This window comes from Acinonyx jubatus, chromosome D3 (genome assembly GCF_027475565.1).
Source record: "Acinonyx jubatus isolate Ajub_Pintada_27869175 chromosome D3, VMU_Ajub_asm_v1.0, whole genome shotgun sequence".
Classification (NCBI taxonomy): domain Eukaryota; kingdom Metazoa; phylum Chordata; class Mammalia; order Carnivora; family Felidae; genus Acinonyx; species Acinonyx jubatus.
In genome coordinates this window covers 45,272,988-45,285,661 of record NC_069392.1, presented here as the reverse complement: position 1 = coordinate 45,285,661, position 12,674 = coordinate 45,272,988, and the positions used below count along the sequence as shown (strand labels likewise).

General features: G+C 43.9%; 1 protein-coding gene and 1 long non-coding RNA gene across 5 annotated transcripts in view; one reads left to right on the top strand and one right to left on the bottom strand.

Moving 5' to 3' along the window:
• The window catches only part of TTC39C (tetratricopeptide repeat domain 39C), a 106,888-nt gene that overhangs the window by 6,936 nt on the left and 87,278 nt on the right, over nt 1–12,674 (bottom strand). Inside the window, exons 7-10 of the mRNA XM_027068659.2 lie at nt 8,434–8,527; nt 5,459–5,566; nt 1,768–1,877; nt 627–750 (exon numbers count right to left, since the gene is read on the bottom strand). Of these exons, the coding sequence (XP_026924460.1) occupies nt 627–750; nt 1,768–1,877; nt 5,459–5,566; nt 8,434–8,527 (436 nt within the window). The remainder of the gene's footprint in view (nt 1–626; nt 751–1,767; nt 1,878–5,458; nt 5,567–8,433; nt 8,528–12,674) is intronic.
• LOC113602217 (uncharacterized) overlaps nt 1–12,674 on the top strand; it is a 24,260-nt gene extending 11,586 nt beyond the window's left edge. Inside the window, exons 4-6 of one of the 4 annotated variants that reach the window (XR_008291802.1) lie at nt 7,549–7,780; nt 8,062–8,116; nt 10,372–12,674. This is a non-coding gene — a long non-coding RNA (uncharacterized LOC113602217). Of the gene's footprint in view, nt 1–7,548; nt 9,306–10,371 lie in introns of those variants that run through there. The other 3 variants (XR_008291804.1, XR_008291801.1, XR_008291803.1) reach the window with 3 other exon arrangements.

The following is a 12,674-nucleotide window of genomic DNA, read 5'->3' as shown; positions in this document are numbered from 1 at the left end:
GCAGGTGTAAGGAACGAACTACCGATACGGGCTACAACATGGATCACTCCCACAGGTGCTATGCTGAACACAGGAAGCCAAGCCAAGCAATGAAAAGTACACACAGTCTGAACTTCTATGAAGTTCAAGAACAGGCGAAAGTAATCTGTGGAGAGAGAAATCAGAACAGCGGTTGCCTTGGGGTGGGGACTGACCGAGAAGGTGCCCAAGGGAAATTACAGGGGTGGTTAGAAATGTTCTAGATCTTCATTGTGGTGGTGAATGCCAGCATGCATATATTTGTCAAAACTCAATGAAGCAGATACTACCTGTTCATTTTAATAGACGTGAATCAAACTTATATAAAACAAAGGGCTTTTGCTGGGGGGAAAAATGTACGCATCCAGCAATCCCCAGGGCTATAAGAGTCGGCAACACTTTGCAGTCAGTGCGCCTCAGCACACACCGCTAACGATGCGAGCACATCTGCACATTCCTGTGCTGCCTACACCTGTCACCTATATGCAACAGAGCGTTCTTCACCACTCCACCATCTAATCCAAGAATGGCAGATCTGTACTCTCTGAATCAGATAACGCTAACGGGAAACCGAAGAAACCGGCCGATGAGCAGAGTTTTTTTATTACCTTGACTCATCCTCTGCAGGTTGGGGAAGGAGCAGTTGGGGAGGGCTTTCCACAGGTATAACACTTCGATGGAGGCCAGTACACACAACGCTCTGGTGGGAGCTACTTTCCGAAACCTCTCTGCCTGCAAGTGTGAGAATGATCACACTGGGTTTGGGAAAACGAATTCAAATAAAAACATATACTCGAGACATTAAAAAATGCACAGTTCATCTCTGACATCAACAACCCCCTCCAACAAAGCTAACAATGAGAACTTCTCTCTATGTAAAAATTTTTGGCTTTCTAATCTTTAACGTATGATAGATATGCCTTTCATTCATTATTCAACTCCATCTACTGTTAAGATCCAGGGTGCATTCAGAAAACAGGATGAAAGTGGATTCATTTCAGTTTAAATCCAAGGAATTTATAAAAGCTGGGTGACCAGTAATAATGAATGGGTTTACGTGAAAGATGTAATTAATACTAGATGCATTTTAGTTACGGCTTTATGGACTTTTTAATTTTTTACTTAGTCCTAGTGGCCTCAGTGGTATTCCACATTATAATCCAGTTTATACTCAAGCTAAGTCACTCAGTGCTCATTCATTAGTAACAAACTAAAATCATGGAAAATTCAGGATATGACAAGTTGTCGTGTAACCCACAGTGATTCCACTAACTTTTTTCCCTAAAAAGTGTAGAATAAATTAGGGTCTTTGTCCCTGCAGTACTGGGCCTTTCTACTGGTACATTTGATGCATGTTTTTATTTTTTAGAAGGTCCAAATGTGATGTGTTCAGTAAATTATGGAGACTCAATAGTCTGTATCTCTTGCCTAGATTCTGCCAATTTCGATGCTTCTGAAACCACCCAAGTCCTTAGGTGCTTTCCCTTTCCAGATGTGCTCATTAGCTCTACAGGGTCTGTAATGTGTCTACCCAAAGAAATAACAGCTGTTTTAATCACGTGCAGCAAAGCCAGCACTTTCCATTCAAAAGAGAAGTATGCCCATGGGGGTAAATTTTCTCCACGGTGGTAAAGTGCACTGGCAAGTAAGTCGCTGGCTTGGATTAGGATTTCCTAAAACTTGTCCAAGATGGTGTCAGTTACAAATGCCTGTCACAAACACACACCAGATCAATAGGCTCCAACGTACCTTTTTCACTGAGAATTGTTCAATCTGATTGTTTTTCCTTTTGAAGAGCTTCTGAACTTCTTTAAACACTATCTGCGCCCCATCCACATCACCGGTGGCTCCCTGACAAACTGCAAGAAACCATTGTTGTACTCCCCAAGTATCAGGGGGAAAATGCCACGGAAAGACACTCAGGCTGATGGTACTTGGAAAACGTTACCAAAGAAAAACACAGGAGGGAGCAAGTGTTACATAGAGGCCTACAACATCCTGTTGATTGTCACACCACTGACTCAACAACTACTTCCTTGGGTTCCCAGAGTTTTGTGGCGACATACAGGAAAACCGTGGTCCTGGTCCTCTCGTTGGGCGCTAGTCTTGGACGTGACAAAATTCCCAGCTATTGGCACAGTGTGGTCTAGCTGAGGCCCACATATTCAGAAAGTGGAATAAAAAGGAATCTAGGAAAGAATGATAAGGAGCCAAGATCATGAAGCTTCATGGTGGATGGAGAGTACCTCTCTGTGCCTGGAAAGAAAGTCATGAAATTAATCTTACACGTGTTCGTGGGCCACCTACCACCTACAAGCCACCAGCAAGAACATGGAAGAAAACACATGCTTTAACCCTAAAGAAATGTAAATTTCAGTTGGAGAAAGAAGATACACACATGGTCCCATAGCTATAATGTATATGTTGATAAGAGCCTTGAGGGTAGGAAAACCAAAGTGCTTTTGGAAAGCCTCAGGAAGAGAAAGGAAACATTTCTTTCTGGAGTGATCAGGAGCTAGGAATCAGTCTGAGAGCCTTGGAGGATGGTAAGATTTTGGTAGCCTGCACACAATCTTCATCCTACCCCAAGCCCCAGGCAAAGACTTAATCATACTTGCTTCGCTTTGTATCTCTGAAGGTGAAACTTTACCAAGTTTACCAACCACTCTTCTCAACTACAACGGCACTGAATTCATTTATATCAATTTTTTTTCTTAGATGTTGTCTTTGGCACATGTTTTTCAATCCCCAGCTGGAATGTCCATTGATTTCCTAATTCCTCCTTTATTCAAGCGCTCCTAAAACTAGGTGGTCCTCTATTCACATTTTGGGGCGTGGTCAAGCAGAGCACCGGGCCATGGCATGTCACAGGATGACACCTGTCAGCAGGGCCGAAGAAGCAAAGGCACCAAGACTCAGAGAAGGCTGTGGATGTCAAGGTGATGGGAGAAGCAGAAGATTTTCTGCTGGGAGAATGAGGGATTAAGCTGAATGTTCAAGGGAGGGACAACCACATTCCGTTAGGAAAGCGGCCCTGGTCAAAAGGACAGGGTCTGAATTCATCCAAAATGACCTCATCTCCTGCAGCTTTGGCATCTCAAAAACAGAAGGAAATGCAGTGATTGTTTTGTATACCAACCCCATCAGGCTATAGATCAGAGAATGTAAAGGTCCAAGAAAGTTAAAAGACTTGCCTAAGGTCACCCAGTAAGCAAATGAAAAAGAGTAATGTCTGCTGCATCTAGTCTGACATCTAGTCTGACATCCTTCTCCGACAATCTGTAACTTTCTTAGTCACATAGTTTAAAAAAGGGACAGATGGTGGTGATGCCTGCATAACAGTGTACATGCACACCATGCCACTGAACTCAAAAATGGTGAAAATGGTAGATTTTACATCATGTGGATTTTATGACAATTGGACAGTACAGAAAACTCAGTCCCTGGTGGCAGTGTTTCTGGTCCCTGAACACCCATCCTCTCTAGCTCTGCTTGTCGACATGTACCTGTCCTTCAGGGCCAATTCAAATGGCAGCTCCTGCGAGATGGCAGATAGCTTGACAGAAGTGATCGTCCCCTTCCTGTGTATGCTTTGTAGTGGAGCTCCTGACACCTCTTACCATCTGCACAAAATCCCCTTGCAAAGGCAGAGACTAGTCTTTCATGTTTTATCAGCTCCCACAAACTGGTATAGTCCTGGGATTTCCAGTATTTGGAGAAAGAATACTCCTCTATATAGTTGCGTTGCACATTTATTTGTGTTCCATGATCAACAAAGATTAAAAAAGAAACAGCTGCCCACGAGTGACACCTCTTACCATCTGCACAAAATCCCCTTGCAAAGGCAGAGACTAGTCTTTCATGTTTTATCAGCTCCCACAAACTGGTATAGTCCTGGGATTTCCAGTATTTGGAGAAAAAATACTCCTCTATATAGTTGTGTTGCACATTTATTTGTGTTCCATGATCAACAAAGATTAAAAAAGAAACAGCTGCCCACGAGTGACTATGTGACTCAATAACATGTTAATGACTGATGGCTGTGCTGTCGTGAAGACCTCTGCTTTTCAGTTCATGCATTCAACACGCTGGACACACGGAGGCTACTCAGGAAATAGCTGGCACTTTCATCGGAGATGCCTGTGGGTTCTATAAAACAACTTTTTTTTTTAATGTTTATTTTAGTTTTGACAGAGAGAAAGACAGAGCATGAGCAGGGGACGGGCAGAGAGAGAGAGAGAGAGAGAGAGGGAGACACAGAATCGGAAGCAGGCTCCAGGCTCTGAACTGTCAGCACAGAGCCTGACACGGGGCTTGAACCCACACACCGTGAGATCATGACCTGAGCTGAAGTCGGATGCTCAACTGACTGAGCCACCGAGGCGCCCCTGTAAAACAACTCTTAAGGCGTGAGACAAAGTATATTCACCACTATACTGAAAATAATCCTATTCAAACATAAGCTACAGAGCCATACAAAAATGGATGCCCTAGGGGGACTGTAGTCAAGAGTGTAGGTATAAAGAGCTTTCATGTTGACTCATAATGAACCGCAGTTTTAGAACATCCGGGATATGCACACTTGCCACTGTTAATTCTCTTAAATAGATCAGTTAGGGGACTGGAATGACAGGAAATGCTTCATTAAACGCAAATATTTAGGGAAATAAGGAGAGATTTAAAATTATGTTTGAATTTTAAAGAATCACTTATATGGCCGTGTAAGGAGAGTTTATCAGAAGCAGAAAATGTACAGCTACTTGGTACTTTTCTTTAATTTCCACCTCTGCAAAGGTACATCATGATGGCATGACGGCACTTTATGCATCTCAGGGCACAGACATCCCTTTCTCCACCAGGTGGCAGCATATCTTTATCTCCTGAGAGGAGGCCAAAACATGCACTCTTACTCATATCAGCAATGACAAGGGGTCTCTGCTAAATGATATGCAGTGTTCAAATACCTCATGTTCTACAAAATCACACTGTAAATTTAAGAAGGTTTTAATAAGTAAAACAAGGTTGGAGCAGACTACTCAAATGCAACTTTGTAACCAGGGCACTAATGATCCAAACAAAAATATTAACACAATTTAAAAGACATGTTAAATTCCTTAAAAAATATTTAAATTCTTAAAAACTAAAAACCATATTGTAGAAAGTAAAGGATAAGAGTTAAGGGTAGGCTGAGGCTGCTTAGGGCAAAATACACAGAAACCCTCACAATAAGCGTTTTCAAAACAGAGCCTATGACCAAACCAGCCGAGAGGGGGAGCTGGTGTGCAGGACTGAGTCAGTCACCGCTGGGTGACTAGGTAGCACAGAACATTAACATGCTACGGAAAAGGAAGGAGAGGAAGGAGAACCCCACATCTTCTTGACGTCTCCCTCCCATCCACCAATGTGTGTGGTGAACTCACCACAGAAATAAGCTACTCACCTGCAGTTAAATAGGCGTAATAGCACTGGGACCACCTGGACTCATTTTTCAGCCTCTCAAAGGAATCAAATGCATCCTTGAAATTCAGCTCTATCATGCTGCACCAACCTATGAAAGAAATATTTTTAGTATGGGACCCTAAAGTCATGATTCATATCCTGTCTTTAAGCTAGGAATCTGATACAGCTGACCATCTTTGTCTCAGTGCCACATGCACGCTACCTGAAAACCTGAAGACTTTTTTTTCTCTTAAGTATTTTCAATGTGACATTTTGCATAAGGCAAGACAGCACTTCTGGTTTCACAACCCATTAAGCAGTATGGAAGCAGTACACAGAATGACATAAAGATTTCCATGAAAACACTCTAATTTGTATCCTACCCTCCAATTTGGGTGGTGAGATTAATCTAAGCACAGGAGTACTTCTCCAAGAGCAGGCACAGACACAGAAAAAGAAGGAATACTGTTAGATTATATACATAATGAGGATCTCAAAAAGTCTTCAAGCACCCGGGTGCTCCTTAATGATTATTAATTCTCGAACCCTTGTGAGAAGTAGAGACAACAAGCCAGTTAGAGATTAAGTACTTACCCCCCCTCCCTCTGCAGGTTGGCAGCAGAGCTGAGAAAGAACCCCCTCTTTCCGAGATCAAAGCACCAGGAGACAGGCATTCCGGGAAGAAGTGGCAGCCACAAAAATGCAGGGAATTCTACCCTCATTTTTACAACAGTACCTGCCATTGCCACGTCCCCCTGTGTGCCTGGGCACCTGGCGTACTTCTGATTCTACTAGGGGCTTGCTAAGGTGGCGGACGGTGTTCTCATTTTACCAAGGAGAAAATCTAAGGCACAGAGAGGTCAAGGCCACAGAGCTTATTAGAGGGAACTGCCGAGGACTCAAGGCCACTGCTCTCTGCTATCTACCTCCTGCTATATCTGCTTCCTCGTGAAGTACTTGTGCCATCTTGGACCTGCCTTTTTAGTACAGGGATGAGAGAGATCCACACTTCCAGAAAATCCAGTGTCAATTCTATGGGATAGGAGAAGTAGACACAGGACAGTAAAAACCGGGGCTGACAATGTCCATCCTGTAAGATGGGAATTAAGTGCAAAATATGTAGAGGTGCCAATGAATCTGAATCAGAAGCTGAGTTACAACTGGGCTTCTTTTTCTTGGGTTAACCTTGCTAATAGGCCTCAGGGTTAGGCTGTGATGATTTCCAAGCTTCCTTCAGCTCTAACCCTCCACACTGCCACAGACCTGAAAATGCTGCACCAAAAAAAGAGGCCATCATAATCATTGTGCAATACATGCACATATCAAATCGTTAGGCCATACAACTTGAACTAATACAGTATATGTCGATTATAGCTCAGTAACAGTGGAAGAAAAAAAAGACAGCAGTATCTTAAGAACGAAAAAAAGGCCACCAAATCTAGGCCTTAATTCAAGTTCTTTGAAATACATTCCATCCTACATTATGGCTACTATCCAGCGCTCCAGCAGGGTTTATATCATATACAAATATTTTTTCCACTGGATTATACCTCATCTCTTTTCCCTAACCCATAACAGGTATTTAAAACACAATATTATTTTACTAGGAAGTGCCCAGTCTTTTAGTTTGTACTTCTCTTTAAAAAGATTTAGAGGCGCCTGGGTGGCTCAGACAGTTGAGCGTCTGACTTCAGCTCATGTCATGATCTCACAGCTCATGGGTTCGAGCCCCATGTCAGGCTCTGTGCTGACAGCCCAGAGCCTGGAGCCTGCTTCAGATTCTGTGTCTCCCCCTCTCTCTGCCCCTCCCCCACTTGTGTTCTGTCTCTGTCTCTCTCTCTCAAAAATAAATAAACATTAAAAAAATTTTTTTTAAAGATTTAAAGTTATTCAGGAAGACAACTATGTCCACAGCGTATCAGCAAGTGGCAAGCATCCCAGGGTCCCAACCTGACAGGTGTCAAATGCCTCCTGTGCACCCCCCATTTGTCCTTTCCTCTCTGCAGGGGGCCTCAGAGTTCCAGTCTTCCTGTTGATTCCATCACTACCTCATAATTTCTCCTCACCCTGGCCCCCTCATTCCCTTTCTAGGTGCTGTATGATGTGACCTTGCCCTACTGGGCTGAAACCCTAACAAATATGAAGCCCTTATTACAACTTGTCATTGTTTCAAACCCAAACTTGTATGGATTCTCCTCCACATGACAGAGCACCTGCTACAAAAAAGGACTGTGGAATTACTAGGGTAAACAGGACAGAATTTAGTACAGTCAGCAAAAAACTGAGTAACAGCTTTGGGGAAGAGGGAGAAAGCTGTAAGCAAGTAAGTATTTCCATGTCTGTTTATAAATGTGTCTGCAGGAGGGAGGCGAGCAGAAGGAAGGAAGCTAACACGTGTGGAGGGTGTTCTGAGGACCAGGGGCCCCACCTGACACTCGTTCCTACTGCATCTAAATCTCACAACCGCTGAGGGAAGGCACCTGAACACTCATGACAATCATGAGGCTTAAACCGTTTGTCCCAGGTCTTTGAGCTAGTCGGCAGAAGGGCTGGGATTGGGGTCAATGTGCCCAACTCTCTCCCACGCTGTATTTTTCTTTTCAGGTAAACACCGCTGTGAGGGAGGAAAACTTAGTTTTGGATTCCAATGTACAGTCCGGTAAGGTTATTTACAAATGAGTTTTAGTCAATTCTTTTCACAGGACCTATTATCCTAAAATCAAACGTTCTAAAGAGTAAACTAATGCAGTAATGACAATCACGGAGATAAGTTATCACCCCTTGTGCTCTGATGACAAAATCTTACCATAAATGGCAGCAAGCATTTTACAGAAGATACAAACTGAACAGCATTAATAATGCAAACGTGCACAAGAATGAAGACTTGTGACAGGAAGCTAGACATCCAGCCGGACACAAGTGGAATGCATGAATGCCAGGTCGTGACAAGAAGCTGGACAGACATTTCATATTTACCGATTTCATACAGACAGACATGCTGGATCTCTCTCTGATCTATCGCAAGTTCCAAAGCAGTATGGAAAGAAGTCAAGGCACTGTTGATTTGACACTGAGGAAAGAATGAAAACAGAGTTACTGGCTAAGATCTGCTATGAACATTACAATCCTTTTCATTTCAATACGTCTTCTTCCTTAACAGTCATTTTAAACAGATTAAACAACAATTTAGAGATTTCTGGGGGCTAGCTGGGTGACTCCGTCGGTTAAGCATCCAACTTCGGCTCTGGTCCTGATCTCACAGTTGGAGGGCTCGAGTCCCGCATTGGCGTCTCTGTGCTGACAGCTTGGAGCCTGGAGCCTGCTTCAGATTCTGTCTCCCTCTCTCTCTGCCTCTCCCTACTCATTCTCTCCTTTTCCCCCCGCCCTCAAAAACAAACATTAAAAAAAAAAAATTTAAGATTTCTGGAACATTCCAATTTGTCTCAGTTGTGAGATGAACCTGGCTAGGCACAGAACACTTCTTTTGCTCTGGCGGGAGATGCCCCCACTGAGGGCTTGCTCACGCCTTCTCCTACAGCATACTTTTCAGACCATACAAAGGACTTGCTCTACTGTAACTGCTAATCCAACCCCTGGTTACCAGAGGGGTTCTGCAAGGACAGGGTCTAGATTTCACCCTCCTATGTATACAACAGGCATATGTTAGAGATAACTACAGGTTTGGTTTCACGCCCCCAGTACTGCAAATACTGCAACAATGCGGGTCAGAGGAATTTTCTGGTTTCCCAGTGCATACAAAAGTCACGCTCCTACTATACTGTTGTTTAAGTGTGCAATAGCATGATGCCCAAAAAACAGCGCACATATGTTAATTAAAAAATACTTTATTGCTAAAAAACGCTGGCTATCACCTGAGCTTTCGGCAAGTTGTAATCACAGATCACCGTTAACAATAACAAAAAACTTCAAAATATTGCCAGGATTACCCAAATGTGACAGAGACATGAAGTGAGCAGATGTTGCTGGAAAAATGGCGCCAACAGACTTCACGGAGGGTTGCCACAAACCTTCAATTCGTAAAAAACCCCAGATCTGCAAAGCGCAATAAAGGACAACAAAAGGGAGTGTGTCTGGCCCCGCCCCAGGCCAGAAAGACCCCCATCGGTATTGAGTGACTGTGTGAAGCCTCCTTTAATCCTGCCCTCAGCTCGCTCTCCCTTCTGTGACCCACTCCGCCTGCCATACAGTCCTAGGTCAATTCTGTACCTAAAATGCTGTCTGATTGCTCCCGGTCATCATCTCTCCTCTACCAACACTCACTTCTGACTTTTGCATTCATCTAGTACTGTCCAGAGTCCAGCAGACTCTCCCAGGACTGTTCTCACTCCTGATTAAATACATTTAGTGTTTCTTTCCACTAAAGAGCCCTTTCAAAGTCTGCCAACCTCATACCAGAGCACCTGATAAAAGCACCTAAAAAGCATCAACAGCATAAAAGAGTTCAAGTCAATCCTAAATACAGCAAAGACAGGTGTTAACAAATACAAATCCTAAATGCCCTACAAATTTGGCACAGCCCTGCTCTCAGCGGCCTTCCCTGCCCCTGCAGGTGTCATTCCATGCCCGCTGCCCCACACTCAGCCCTCCCTGGGGTCCCCTTTGTGCCCGTTCTGCTGATCCCTGGCCACCAACTTTTTGGGGTCCCTACTGCCTCTTCTCCCCACAGACAGCCAGGCAGGGGCAGGGAGGATCACAAATGAGAGGCTGCAGCATTTCGCATATCTCGGCTCCTTTAGTGATGCACGGTCACTGCGGGAGGACTCTTGGACACCCGCATGCCACACAGATGAGTCAGGGAGATCCTCAGGACAGCCAGTGACTCAGGAACATCGTAAGCCAAATGACTCATGAACCAAGGCCTCGGCTGAATCAATAACTATTCGCATCCCATAGTAACACTTCACTGGGCCAGGACTGTTCGGACTGTGGTGTTCAATCCCTTAGCACCATCTACGAAGGCGAAGAGAGGACACACATCCCCGTGCCAGTGACTCCTGTTCTCGAGGAGGTTAACATCTAGTTGGAGGTAACCTCTTAGGAATGTGAGACAGGCCCAACCCTGTCAGACATTCACACTGGATGTAAGCACATAGCCACCAAGGTCCCAAAGAGGCAAAATAATAATAATTATTTCCAAAAATTTTTAAAATCTTGTATGCAGTGTGCATGTGTGTTCGTGCACAGGACACTCATCACACCGCCCCTTTCCCCTTTCTGGATCAACACTTCTTTCCACGCATCACACACACACTCAATTTAGCCCGTTTGCACAAAACCGCAGTGCTAGCAATTCTGCTTTGCAGGCATCTCCTCAGTTTGCTAAATTCCTGACCCTCAATGGTCCCACACAAAATACTTCTGGATGAGCCACTGCCACCAAGCCGTCTCCGGCTGCATGACAATGCAATGCCACACTGCCCTTCAGAAGACCAAAAACTACTTGTGAACACTAATTACCGGGCAACTACTAAGTGCCTAGGATGGTACTGGCTTGAGGTACAAATCACAGCAAAGCTTTAAATGCAAGTGTAGGGGAGACAAAAAGAAAAAAAAAAACCATCTGAATGAACATTGTTTCTCTTAACCCTTTCAAAAATCTGAGATCGCCATGTATTCGGTTCCATTTTCAGATGGAGAAACGAAGGTTCCAAGAGGTGGAGTAGTTCGCTCAAGGTCAACAAGCTAGCAGCAGACTAGTATTCACTCTGCTGTGCCTGCCTCCAGAGCGAGCTTTCCTCAGGCAGGGCACATCCAGGCCCCGTTACATTAAAGGCCTTGAGATGGGGAGATTATCCTGGAGTATCGGGGTGGGCCTAAATGCAATCACAAGTGAGGGAAGCAGAGGGGAGGAGGCGACGTAATCACATCATCACAAAGGCACAGACTGGAGGCACAGCCACAAGCCCAAGAACCATCAGAGCCCACAAAAGGCAAGAAATGGACGGTCTTCTGGGCCTCCAGGGGGAGGGCAGCCCCGATCACTTTGATTTCAGCCAGTGAAACAGAGTCTGGACTTTGGACCTCCAAAGCTGTGTGAGAATAATGTCTGCTGTTTTAAGCCACCAAGCTTGTTACATGGCCTTAGAAAGTGAGTACAGGGTCTTGCTTTCAAAATTAAACTGTGAAGAAAGTACCACTGATCCTTCCGTTTGTTAGAAGCGCTCTGACAGAACACGAGACCACTATGGAGCTTAGCGATACTATTCCAAGAATAAGCATAACTACAAAATTAATTCTAGTTCCGGCCTGAGTACTCATTAAGGAATTGCAATGAACAGACATTAAAATGGTGAAAACAGATTTCCCCTTTTTCACCAAAATAATTTAAAATAAAAATAATCCAATAGGGGTTTTCAGGATTATAAATTCTAATATTCACAACAGAGCAGAGAAAGGAGAATTATCCTCAATTTGATACTTGATTCACAGCCTAATTTTTTGAGGAAATACACATACGCTGGGCTCAAGAGAATACAGAAAACGGGCTAGCGTGAAATAGCCGTGAAGCCCAGAATTGGAGGTCAAGTACCACCTAGGCTTTTGTCTGGTGAATTACACACGGACACTGTATCACAAAAACTGCCTGAAAGTCTCCATTTCTTCACTGGTAAAATGAGGAAATAATGTTGGCAAGCATTATCTGCAAAAGCATGAGTCTTTGCCAAATTAAATGGAGCATACTTGCTGCCAAACTAAATTCAGCACAATGTGTAAGTACTGCTTTGTTACTACAGAGACACAGCGCGTTCTTCCAGCCATTCAGGACTTCTTTCTGGATGGCTGTACTCCTAGGCAGTTTATGATACTTGCGGCGACTGTCAAAGGGCTTTGTTCCTCCATCATATTCTGCGAGTGAATGCTGCTGGTATGGAGGAAAACTCTGGATGTTTGCAGGATGATTTTGCATATGTCACATTATTATACTCATGGATCCTCATGATTGTTTTAGCTTTTTCTCTTGGATCTGGGGAGATATTCAAATCATTTGCAAATAATGACAGTGTTGTCTCTTCCTCTACAAGAGACTTAATTGGAGAGAACCACCAGTTAAGATGCTATTAGCAAGCACAGCATGCATCGCTTTATTCCCGTCTTTAATGAGGATGTTCTAACGTTGCAACATTAAATATAGCTTGAGGCACGTTTTTAGTAGATGCCATCTTTACCAAATAAAGAAAAGCCCTTTCTATTTCTAA